This window comes from Nerophis ophidion, linkage group LG13 (assembly GCF_033978795.1).
Source record: "Nerophis ophidion isolate RoL-2023_Sa linkage group LG13, RoL_Noph_v1.0, whole genome shotgun sequence".
Lineage (NCBI taxonomy): Eukaryota > Metazoa > Chordata > Actinopteri > Syngnathiformes > Syngnathidae > Nerophis > Nerophis ophidion.
This window is the reverse complement of record NC_084623.1, coordinates 26,841,959-26,855,206: the sequence shown is the minus strand read 5'-3', so window position 1 is coordinate 26,855,206 and position 13,248 is coordinate 26,841,959. Positions and strand designations below refer to the sequence as shown.

General features: G+C 40.1%; 1 protein-coding gene across 2 annotated transcripts in view; it reads left to right on the top strand.

The window, feature by feature from the left end:
* The first annotated feature begins 3,040 nt into the window (after positions 1-3,040).
* The window catches only part of ddx18 (DEAD (Asp-Glu-Ala-Asp) box polypeptide 18), a 29,351-nt gene continuing 19,143 nt past the window's right edge, over positions 3,041-13,248 (top strand). The window contains exons 1-5 of one of the 2 annotated variants that reach the window (XM_061918629.1): positions 3,041-3,291; positions 3,378-3,544; positions 7,498-7,647; positions 7,717-7,851; positions 9,577-9,712. In XM_061918629.1, coding sequence (XP_061774613.1) covers positions 3,251-3,291; positions 3,378-3,544; positions 7,498-7,647; positions 7,717-7,851; positions 9,577-9,712 — 629 coding nt within the window. In that variant the 5' untranslated portion in view covers positions 3,041-3,250. Of the gene's footprint in view, positions 3,292-3,349; positions 3,545-7,497; positions 7,648-7,716; positions 7,852-9,576; positions 9,713-13,248 lie in introns of those variants that run through there. The other variant, XM_061918630.1, reaches the window with a different exon arrangement.

The window sequence follows — 13,248 nt, the reverse complement described above, 5'->3', positions numbered from 1 at the left end:
CAAATTGTTTAAGAGAAACATTTCTCAACCAGCTATTACAAGGAATTGAGGGATTTCACCATCTATGGTCTGTAATATCATTAAATGCCCGTGACCTTTGATCCCTCATGTGGTACTGCATCAAAAACCAACATCAGTGGTGTAAAGGACATCACCACATTGGCTCAGGAACACATCAGAAATCCACTGTCAGTAACTACAGTTTGTCGCTACATCTGTAAGTGCAAGTTAAAACTCTACTATGCAAAGTAAAAGCCATTTATCAACAACACCCAGAAATGCTGCCGGCTTTGCTGGTCCCGTGCTCATCTAAGATGGACTAATGCAAAGTGTGAAAAGTGCTCTGTGGTCTGACGACTCCACATTTCAAATTGTTTTTTGCAAACTGTGGACTTTGTGTCCTCCGGACCAAAGAGGAAAAGAATCATCTGGTCTGTTATAGGCGAAAAGTTCAACAGTCAGCATCTGTGATGGTACGGGAGTGTAAGGCATGTGTGACTCACACATCTGCGAAAGCACCATTAATTCGGAAAGGTACATACAGGTTTTGGAGCAACATATGTTACCATCAAAGCAACGTTATTATGGACGCCCCCGCTTGTTTCAGCAAGACAATGCCAAGTCACGCGTTACAACACCATGGCTCCATAGTAAAAGAGTGTGGGCACTAGACTGGCCTGCCTGTAGTTCAGATCTGTCTCCCATTAAAACTGTGTGGCACAATACGAAGCCTAAAATACTACAACGGAGACCCCGGACTGTTGAATAACTCAAGCTGTATATCAAACAAGAATGGGAAAAAAATCCCCCTGAAAAGCTTCTCTCCTGTTTCCAAAAATTTACTGAGTGTTGTTAAAAGGAAAGGCCATGTAACACAGTGGTAAAAATGCCACTATGCCAACTTTTTTTGCAATTTGTTGCTGCAATTAAATTGTAAGTTAATGATTATTCGGGAAAAAAAAAATAGTTTCTCAATATCTTGTATTTGCTGTCTATTCAATTGAATAGAAGTTGAAAAGGATTTGCAAAAAGTTGTATTCTGTTTTTATTTACAAATTACATAATGTGCCAGCTTCACTGGTTTTGGGTTTTGTACAACACAGCACAGTATTTTTCCTTGCAGGGTGGTCCACGGTTCTGTCTTTAAAATCGCTGCCTTCACACCCGCAACCCCAAGAGGGACAAGCTGGAGAAAATGGATGGATGGACAGTTTGATCTGTTTTGTTATGTGCGTCGAGATTTCAGTATATGTCAGTCTTCGTTTGCCATGTCTGAAATAATCTAAAAATTTAATTACAGTTTTGGTCTTTATTTCTGTTTTTTCCATTTGTTTTTAATATTTCTAATATGAAATATAAATGCCTCCTCTCCAGTACTTACCGGGAAGGCTGGTAAGGTTTATTCAGGTGTACTGGAGAGGAGGCTACGCCGGATAGTCGAACCTCGGATTCAGGAGGAACAGTGTGGTTTTCGTCCTGGTCGTGGAACTGTGGACCAGCTCCATACTCTCGGCAGGGTTCTTGAGGGTGCATGGGAGTTTGCCCAACCAGACTACATGTGCTTTGTGGACTTGGAGAAGGCATTCGACCGTGTCCCTCGGGAAATCCTGTGGGGAGTGCTCAGAGAGTATGGGGTATCGGACTGTCTTATTGTGGCGGTCCGCTCCTTGTACGATCAGTGTCAGAGCTCGGTCCGCATTACCGGCAGTAAGTCGGACACGTTTCCAGTGAGGGTTGGACTCCGCCAAGGCTGCCCTTTGTCACAGATTATGTTCATAACTTTTATGGACAGAATTTTTCGGCGCAGTTAAGGCGTTGAGGGGTTCCGGTTTGGTGGCCGTGGGATCAGGTCTCTGCTTTTTGCTGACGATGTGTCCTGATGGCTTCATCTGGCCGGGATCTTCATCTCTCACTGGATCGGTTCACGGCCGAGTTAGAAGCGACCGGAATGAGAATCAGCACCTCCAAGTCCGAGTCCATGTTCTCTCCCGGAAAAGGGTGGAGTGCCATCTCCGGGTTGGGGAGGAGACCCTGCCCCAAGTGGAGGAGTTCAAGTACGTAGGAGTCTTGTTCACAAGTGGGTAAAGAGTGGATCGTGAGATCGACAGGCGGATCGGTGCGGCGTCTTCAGTAATGCAGACGTTGTACCGATTCGTTGTGGTGAAGAAGGCGCTGAGCCGGAAGGCAAAGCTCTCAATTTACCGGTCGATCTACGTTCCCATCCTCACCTATGGTCATGAGCTTAGGGTCATGACCGAAAGGATAAGATCACGGGTACAAGTGGCCGAAATGAGTTTCCTCCGCCAGGTGGCGGGGCTCTCCCTTAGAGATAGGGTGAGAAGCTCTGTCATCTGGGAAGAACTCAAAGTAAAGCCGCTGCTCCTCCACATCGAAAGGAGCCAGATGAGGTGGCTCAGGCATCTGGTCAGGATGCCACCCGAACGCCTCCCTAGGTATGTGTTTAGGGCACGTCCAACCGGTAGAGGCCACGGGGAAGACCCAGGACACGTTGGGAAGACTATGTCTCCCGGCTGGCCTGGGAACGCCTCGGGATTCCCTGGGAGGAGCTAGACGAAGTGGCTGGGGAGAGGGAAGTCTGGGCTTCCCTGCTTAGGCTGCTGCCCCCGCAACCCAACCTCGGATAAGCGGAAGAAGATGGATGGATGAAATATAAAATGAAAAGCAATCCATCTTGTGGATCAATAAAGGTTGTCTAAGTCTAAAAGTGGTTATTGCTACCACATGCTCCTATCCAAAAAGAACGTTTTTTCGCATTTTAAAATGAATTTCTAATAAACCTATCGTTGTTTTGTTTTGTCATTCAATTGAAGAAAATAAAACCCTCCAGCACCCCCCGCGACACCAAAAGGGGCAAGCGGTAGAATGGATGGATGGAAAACCCAATGACCAAAACATGCGCAGGCATTCTTGCTGTTTTGGTTTTTGTGCCGGCCCCCAACAGAGCACCCTGACTTTGCCCCCACTAGCTTAGCCTAGCTCAAGGCTGCGTGTCTTAACCGAGTGTGGCTTGCACGGGCACTCCAACGTGCTGGCGTCTCCAGTCATGGCTCCATATAGGACGGCTTACATTTATGAACTACACCATCACCCTAAGTATGGTTTTCAAATCTTTGAGATCCAGTAAACATGTCAAATAAATGACAATATACTTAAATGGAAGCAATATTGATCATTCTCGCCGAGTGTAATTTATAGAATAACTAAAAATGATGATTGTAAATTCATTTTTATGTATCACGGGTCAAGCAGTGAGAAATGGATGGATGGAAGGTATGTATCAATTTGCTACATATTTCCTTTGGGCAGTTTGCATGCCGCTTCGTGGGGTCCTCGAGATTCATACAGGCAAGTTTCAGGGCGCCCTTTGAGCTGGTCCTGAGAAGCTGTAGTGGTACACACGTGTGGTGCGTGGTCAACATGGCGGACCTCCAGATGAAACTTCTGCGTAAAAAAATCCAAAAAAGAAATGAGAAAAATAAGGAACGAAAGTTACTTCGGACGCAGAGAGAAGAGAAAGAGTTCGGTAAGTTACACATGCAAGTGATTTGTTTCCTGTCATTTGCAGGGATGCTAAGCCTTAGCTTCGTTAGCCTGTAACGTTAGCTTGAAATGGGGAATGCCATACACTTTAATATACACATTACATACACATTTACGTGAACTAATCAACCTGCAATCGTGTACCAATGCGTTTGTGGGCAACACTTACTCATGACATTGTGTTTGCTCAAAGGCCTACTGAAATGAGATGTTCTTATTTAAATGGGGATAGCAGGTCCATTCTGTGTCATACTTGATCATTTCGCGATATTGCCATATTTTTTCTGAAAGGATTTAGTAGAGAACATCGACGATAAAGTTCGCAAGTTTTGGTCGCTAATAAAAAAAGCCCTGCCTTTACCGAAAGTATGTGCGTGTGACGTCACGAGTTGCAAGGCTCCACGCATATTCACATTGTTTATAATGGGAGTCACCAGCAGTAAGAGCAATTCTGACCGAGAAAGCGACAATTTCCCCATTAATTTGAGCGAGGATGAACGATTCGTGAATTAGGATATTTTATATATTGGCGAAATGTAACACGTGCGACAGGACTGTTTCGTGCTTAGGAGGGTGCACGTCGAACATGATGAAGCACATCCGAGTTCATGGAGTACAAATAAATGCATGTCCCGTCTTCGACAGGAGACACTATCTGTCCAGAACGCTCACGCATCCTGCCTGAGAAGGCGGATATGGTAATTTTCCTAAACAAGAACTGTCTCTGATTTTATACTGTACCTGCTGCTAATCTGGACTGGGTTTTGCAAGTTGTTTCGTATTGTTTATTTGCTTTTCTGCACCAGCTTAGCCCATCAGTTGGAGCACGGTAACATGTTTAAGTACCTGCAGCATTTTACACTTGTGCGCGTTAATGTGTTTTCATGAGGTTTTCAAAAATAAAGCTCTCTTGATGAAAGTGTTACCCCTGTGAAAATGTATTCATAATTTATAATATCTATGTTCAAGTTCATAGATTTGCTATTTATATTCTAGTTGACAACAGCCCTGTGAGGAATTTATAGTAAAGTTCATAAAAAGTTAATAGAATTAAAATTGATGGTGAATGTCAGACTATTTCATTCAGAAAGACTGTAGGTTAGCTAGCTCATTTAAAATATCCTAAACTTTTTTTTGACCCAGCCTCTTTTTTTCTTTTTTTATTTTGATTTTTTTAAAGAAAGAATCGGAATCGAGAATCGTAAGGAATCGGAATCGAAACAAAGAATCGGAATCGTTCGAATTCAAACGATACCCAACCCTAGGTAAGAGGCGACTTTTTACCACAATTTTCTCACCGAAACCTGCCAGTTGACAAGTGGTCGGGAATGTTCGCTTGACCGCTCTGATCCATAGTAAAGTTTCACCTCCGGGAATTTTAAACAAGGAAACAGCGTGTGACTGTGTGTCTAAAGGCTAAAGCTTCCCATCTCCATTTTTCTACTTTGACTTCTCCATTATTAATTAAAAAAATTGCAAAAGATTCAGCAACACAGATGTCCAGAATACTGTGTAATTGCGCGACGAAAAGAGACAAATTTTAGCCGCAAGTGGTGCTGCGCTAATATGTCCCCTCCAACCCGATACGTCACGCGCATCATTCCGCGACGTTTTCAACAAGAAACTCCGCGGGAAGTTTAAAATTCTAATTTAGTAAACTAAACCGGCCGTATTGGCATGTGTTGCAATGTTAATATTTCATCATAAACTATCAGACTGCGTGGTCGGTAGTACTGGGTTTCAGTAGGCCTTGAAAGCATATCAGTATGTGGAATTAAATAATCGAATGGATTAAACAAAGAAGTCCATTAACTAATATGATCCAGTTGAAGAAAGTGTTTAAACTACAAGTAATGTCTTGAACTCATTGAAGAGATATGTCATTAATTTCATGAAATGAATCATAAGTGACTTATCTGTTTATGAAGGGTATTGTTGTTCTTGGTGTTTTCACGTACAAATTGAGAACAGGGAGTGAACATATCTGTTAGTAGTTGCAATGAAGGAAAAAATAAATAAATAAATAAATGCAATATGTAATGTATCATATTGAAACTTTAAACGTTTGAAATAAACTTAAACTTAAAACAACCCATAATATACAACGTTATCAATGTTACTGTGCATTCAAATATATTTACTAGAGGTGGGAATCTTTGGCACCTCATGATTCGATTACAGTTACAATTCAGGAGCTATGAATTGATTAAAAATCGATTATTGATGCATTTTTAATTTGTTTGTTGATGAAGTTTACAATTATTTTCGCCTCACTATATGAGCATGCATCACATGCAACTTTTAACAACAGTGCATTTGTAATAAGAAACAGTTGAATTAATTTCCATTACATTTTTCACATGAATGCAAATGTGTGCAAAACTGGAGCATAAATGCCCTAAAATAAAGGAGCAGGTCGGATCTTTCGGTGAGGTGGCTTGCTGCGGTCCGCCAAATTTTTAAAACTGTCTCCATTATTTTATTTATAAAAATTTATAAAAAAATAAATAATTGATTATTGAAGTTTAACAATCAATTTTACATCCGCTTATGTTTTAATTGCGGTGCATTTTGAAATCGATTATTTCCCCCACCTCTAATAGTTACAATTCAGTGTTTTCCCCAGAAAATGTTTTAGTTAAGGTGGTGACTCTCCAGGGGGCGGGGACGTGGGTGGGTTGGTGTAAGGATCGGTGTAACTTGGCCTGTCGCTATCACGTCTCCACTTTGTCGCTGCCACCACAGCCTGGGGGCCCAATAGACTACAGACTGCGGTGAAGTAGGACGGCTTCGTCGCGTGAAGAAGCCTACAACTGTTGGTTCTGTTTTCCGTTTCATTTGCTGAATGGTGATATACGATATATATCTCTATTTTTTCTAGTAATGTAAAACAAATCAGTCTTAGTTACCTGAGATAGTAAGTACACCATTATTATGACTTGGTAAAATGACTTACTAAGTCAAAATAATGACTTACAAATTACAAAATCTAATTAATGACTTACTGTCAGTAAGCGTTTGCAATATACTTTAGGGGGAAAAAAAGGGTTAAAAGTGGGGCCACATGCTGACATATGCTCAACTCATCCTGCTTAATTTATTACTGCATTTGGGAAGCCTGTCGTTGATTTTTATTATGTAAATGTTATATTTTTATCAACATGTGATAGCAGGGACCCTGCCATTCAAAATTAGGCTGCTACATTAATAATGATTAATGTAACTATAGCTGAAAAAATAGTACAATACCAATAGAAGAGACTATTCATCCCTTAACACCATGGAGTTCATGCAGGATTTATGATGCAGTTACATTATTATATAAATAATCAGCGACAGTGTCAGGAAACTCTTCATTTAACATGTTGTTTTTTTTCTGCTTAATCACAGCTCAATCAACACAGAAAAAGGTAAAGTGAAATAACTTAGTTGTTAACAGTAGGCCTACAATGCTAGTCTTTCTCTCAGACGGAAAGGGTTTTGCTGCCCGTAACACACAACGCACAGTGAGCTAACATTACGCTAAAAGCTAATTAGCCTTCACCTCAAGGACTGCGAGCAAGAGAACTGAGCTGCCGCTTATGTTTCTAGAATGTCAACGTGCTCATAGTGATGTTACTAGTAGTTGACTTGGAAGTGTTTATTATAATGTTGTTAAGGCGGCCACCTTAACAACAAAGTGCTGCGGGAAACCCTCCAATTGTGAACAATTGGGGGGGGGGGGAGATATTGAAATATTTTAAAAAGGCTTATCCACCAAGAAATTTACGACCGACCCCCTTCGCTGCGGTACCTACGTGGACACCATGTGGGGCGCGGACCCCTGTTTCAGACTTGACTTATGGATATTGTATTGCAATGACTGTTAGTGTATGTATTTTAATAATATTGTCTACATTTGGTGTTATTTTGCAACCTTTTTGATTGTGCGTTCAGACAAACTGCAGGACGAAGAAGCAGAAACCCAACTTTGCAAGGACCATCAGAATGTCAACCCAACTGAAACCCAAACTAATGCTGAAGGAAAATCATTGAAGCAGCAGAAGAAGAAGAAAAGAAAGGTGCCTCACGCTACGGAATCGCCAGGTAACACCACTTAACTGTAATTACAACGGTTTTCTGTGCTTGCTCAAATGAATATCAATCTCATGTTAGCTGAGAAGAAACCCAAAACTCAGCATCAAGTCAACGAGGAGAATCCGGATGGCAGTAAGGAACAATCATCTGAGCTGGAAGATGAGGAGAAAGAGGAAGAAGAGGGAAATCTTGAGTTACCATCTGGTTTGACAGGTATTTAAAGTGCCCAATCCTGCACTGTTAACTTCTCAGATGTTTAAAATGTTGTATTGTCAGACCCCCCCCAATAACAAACTATATATTATACGGCTCGCTGACTTGTCTATCGCTACCGACCAGACCATCTTTTAGACCCTACCGGTCGATCGCAAAAATATTACAAAAATAAGTATTGATATGACATTAGTGATACCCCAAGCCGGAGAGTAACCAACAGACCCGTTGCAACAAATCGGACATTTTCGAACATCCAACATCAAATAACTCTTCCCTCAACCACAAGTCCATGACCATCATCGCTCACCTGCGACGGGAAGCATACAAGACTCCGTGAACATTGCACCCAAGTACATATTTTGTGTTGATTTATTGTGAATACAAAAGTACCCATTGACAAATGCAAAGTCAGTAATATATGATAAAACAATGCGGCAGCTGAAGAAGGACTTCCTCATTTACCCCCTTTTTATCGCACAGGAATAACCATCCAGGTGAACAGCTGATGTTACTAATTCCTGTTCTGATGTAAAAACCATGTCACTTGCGTCCCATGTGTGACCAGAACAAATATACTACGGTACTAAGACTATAGTGGCTATAAACAGTTAGCTTCTACAGCAGGGGTACTCTGAGTGCGGCACAGGGGCCATCTTTGGCCTGTTACTCGATTTTCATTGTCCCTAAGCACGTTACAAAGAACAACAAAAACACACCAGTGAAAATTGGGAAAACGGCAAGAAGCACAATGAGATTAAGCCGGTAGCAACACAAAGCTTTGTCTTTATAAAAAAAAATATTTATTTAAAAAAAAAAATATATATATGTTATGTTTATAAACTCAGGAAATATGTCCCTGGACACATGAAGACTTTAAATCTGACCAATGTATGATCCCGTAACTACTTGGTATCGGATTGATAGCCACATTTTTGAAAGCATCCAAAACTAATGTAAAGTATCCAAACAGAAGAATGAGTGGTTATTAAATTTTAACAAGTGTAGGTACAACATGTTGAAACAGAAAGTAAGCGGATATTAACAGTAAATGAGCAAGAGATTAATAATCAATTTTCTACTGCTTCATCAGTTTGACAAAGTAACAGAATTCGAAATGACACAATATGTCACTGCATACGTCAGCAGCCGAATTAAGAGCCTTTGTTTGTTTACTTACTACTGAAAGACAAGTTGTCTTGTATGTTGAGTATTTTATTTAAGGAGAGAATTGTTCTTCGATTGCAGTTGCATTGGTAAAAAAAAGCCAATAATGCCATTGTTTGTGGTACCAAAATATTGGTATCGGGACAACCCTAGAATGTGCGTGTTTTATATATATATATATATATATATATATATATATATATATATATATATATACACACACACACACACACTCCTACAGAAATCACACATGGCACTGTTGGTAAGTATGAATTGTTTTTGAATTTTTCTGTATTATGCTTTTAAACCCATCAGGCGAAATAAAGTTCTGTTGGAAACTGTTGCCTTTAAGTGTTGCCCTTTCAATGTTTCCGTCATGAAAAGGGTGTCAATCAAGGCACACATTATTTATTGTGGTTGTCTTTTAAGACAAGTCACACCCGACTTGTCTGACATGACTAACTGCAAGGACATGTTTTCTTGAACTTACACTCACTTTACCCATTCAACATCTACCATTCTACATCCCACATCTGCTAACCTAAATTTTTCTGTCAGGTGCGTTTGAGGATACATCTTTCGCTTCTCTCGCTGATCTCGTGAGTGAAAACACACTGAAAGGAGTGCAGGAGATGGGCTTTGAACACATGACAGAGATCCAGCACAAAAGCATTCGCCCGCTGCTGGAAGGAAGGTGGGCATCTGATTGTCATTTAGTTGTAACCACTTTCTTTTTATTGGTTTTGTGACTTGTGTGCATCCTTTTAAAGGGATCATATTATGATGTTTGTCTACATTTAAAGGGGAACATTATCACTAAACCTATCTAAGCGTCAATATATACCTTGATGTTGCAGAAAAAAGACCAGATGTTTTTTTTAACCGATTTCCGAACTCTAAAAGGGTGAATTAGCTGATTTAAACGCCTTTCAATTGTTGGCTGTCGGAGCGATGACCTTTCACCCGTGACGTTACAATGGGAAGCAATCCGCCATTTTCTCAAACACATTACACACACCAAGTCAAATCAGCTCTGTTATTTTCCGTTTTTTCGACTGTTTTCCGTACCTTGGAGACATCATGCCTCGTCGGTGTGTTGTCGGAGGGTGTAACAACACGATCAGGGACGGATTCAAGTTGACTTACATGGAATGTGCATCGATTAGTACGGCATGGTAATTGATGCTAACATGCTATTTAGGCTAGCTGTATGTACATATTGCATCGTTATGCCTCATTTGTAGCTATATTTGCATCCAGCCTTTCCCTCCACCCACATTTAATGCCAAACAAACACATACCAATCGACGGATTCAAGTTGCACCAGTGTCAAAAGATGCGGAAGTCCCTCGTTTGTTCTGCACATTTTACCGACGAAAGCGATGCTACGACTGAGATGGCACAGGGATGTGTGGGTATCCTGCGACACTCAAAGCAGATGCATTTCCAACGATAAAGTCAACGAAATCACAAAGGTGAGTTTTGTTGATGTTATTGACTTATGTGCTAATCAGACATATTTGGTCACGGCATGACTGCCAGTTAATCAATGCTAACATGTTATTTAGGCTCGCTGTATGTACATTTGTAGCCATATTTGCATTCAGCCTTTCCCTCCACAGATAGCGAAAATCCGGCACTTTAAAGCCTTTTTTCGGGATATTTCATGATGGGTAAAATTTTGAAAAAAAATAAGCCACTGGGAACTGATTTTTATTGGTTATAACCCTTCTGAAATTGTGATAATGTTCCCCTTTAAAACACTTTGTAGTGGTCTACATGACATTTGTGCTTTGGGCGGAATGGTGCTTACATCTTGTTTTACAGACCATTGTCTAGCCACTTTCTGACTATCTTCTTAGAATTAACCGTTTTGTGGGCAGTCACATTTATGTGCCAATGCCTCCTGCTTTGACTATGTTTTAGTTTTTAGCGCTTCCACATTGGGTCTACTGACAGATATGAGTTAGAAAGAACTATACGCTACTTTGTATTAGAAGTGATAACAAAAAAATGTGCATGTGCATGTACAAGCCAGTCTGCCCCACAACAAGAGGATAGGTAAAAATAAGGAACTTATTGGCTTTAATGTTTAACTACAGTGGGGGACACATTCAAGGCTCTTCAGGTAAATCTGTAGTATATATGGAGATATCCGTTGGCGTCAAAAATTAGAAAATGTCACAAATGTTGTGTATAGGTTTTAGGCCATATTGCCCATTCCCAGTTAAACTGGAGTAAAAGTAGCATTTTTTCTTCACACAAGATGATATCTGTAATGGTAGTCTGCAAGAGTCCTGCTTTAATTCATAAATTTGTCCAATGTGACAAGTATTTTTTCAATTATTTAAAAAAATGTGGAAGTAAGAAAATGGATGTATTGTTCGTAAACAGGTTTATAGTTTGCAAACTGGCATTTGCCTCCAGTCTAATAAATTGGTACAACTTTTGCAATTTTCATTTGGTTGGGTAATTTACCTCTTTGAAATGATACTTTGCTGATGTACATTATCCATCCATCATCCATCCATTTTCTACCCCTGGTCCCTTTCGAGTCGCGAGGGGTGCTGAGGCCTATCTCAGCTGCAGTCGAGCGTAAGGCGGTGTACACACTGGACAAGTCGCTACCTAATCACAGGGCCAACACAGATAGACAACGTTCACACACTAGGGCCATTAATGGTTCTGAAATCTTCTTTAATCCTTCTATCGTTTCCATATCATACAATCATTTGAGGTCTTGGAGTTACTTTAGTTCATAATTGTATTTAATCTTCTATTACAATGATGAGGAACATTGACTTGTTATTTGTTGTTATCATTCAAGTGAATTATTGGATTTTTTTTTCACATTCTGTCTCTCACAGTTGAATTGTACCTATGATGAAAATTACAGACCTCTGTCATCATTTTAAGTGGGAGAACTTGCACAATTGGTGGCTGACTAAATACTTTTTTGCCCCGCTGTATATGAACAAAGTTTTAAAATAGGCCATTTATTGAAGGTGCGCCTTATAATCCGGTGCGCCTTATAGTGCGGAAAATACGGTACTTCATGTAAAGTGACATGCTAAATCTTATTTTTACACTTTTTTTCCAAACTCTTTTGTATGTTATACTCAGTACTGTACACAATAATGGGAATAAGAACTAAAATGTGCTGTCCACGCATGTGGCCACTAAGCCTTTAATTATTAATACCGATTTCCTTGACTGGGGCCACACATGAAAAAGTTGTAGACCTCTGTGCTTTTCCAAGTTGTCATCTGTTTTGTCGCGTAGAATAATATCTGGAGCACCAGATGGTTTGACAGGTCTGGGACGACAACCAATGGACAATCAGCTCATTTGACAAATCTTTTATTTGATAACGTGTAGGGATAGATTCCTTTGCATAGTTAGATTTTTTTGGTTGTGTCTGCTTTTAATGGTAAGCTCTAGGCCCCTTGTGTAGTCCGATAGTTCGCTCTCTGTTTGCTGCAAAGTAGCCATGTTGGTTCGTTGGCCCTCTGTTCACTTTCGTTCAAAAGTCACATGTCTCAACACAACCTTTAGTTACAAATTATTTATTGAAGCTTTCAAGTACTTCTTTCATATTGTCTAACAATCATTGGTACTTTAACTTAACTGCCAGTGTATTGCAGTCCTGTGAGGGAATTGGACATTGAAATTTAAAATGAAAAAATTTATGTAATTGAACAACAAGAAATATTATGGTCAAAATACAACAAACATTTACAGAAAAGACAAAAAGAAGTCAGCCATTGTCCCCTGAGGGGTCATAATTTTGAGAAGATAATGCAACCGGATATGACGTGATATGTTACTGCATACGTAAGCAGCCTAATCTGAAGCCTTTGCAAGGTTTCCCTCATACGCGTTTCTGATCGTGCCGCTTCGCCTTTGCTAAATAGATGCCACGATACCTTTTAAAAATGAGGGTCTTTTACGTGGAAACAAATATAGTAATACGTAGTACGAATCCCTTGACCGCAAAATGAGCCACTTAGAAATCTTGAAATATAAAACACTGCCAAAGCATTTTTAAATGTTATTTCCGTTGTTCCTGTTGATATGAAAAAATTTATATTTTTTAAGGGAGATTTTCTTTGTAAAATCTAGCATGTTTCTATATTTTACCTGTTATTGGAGACGGTACTCATGTTTAAAGCGGGGCTGAAAAATAGCTTCTACTTGAAAGACTAGTAGCTGCCATTGGTATAACAATTA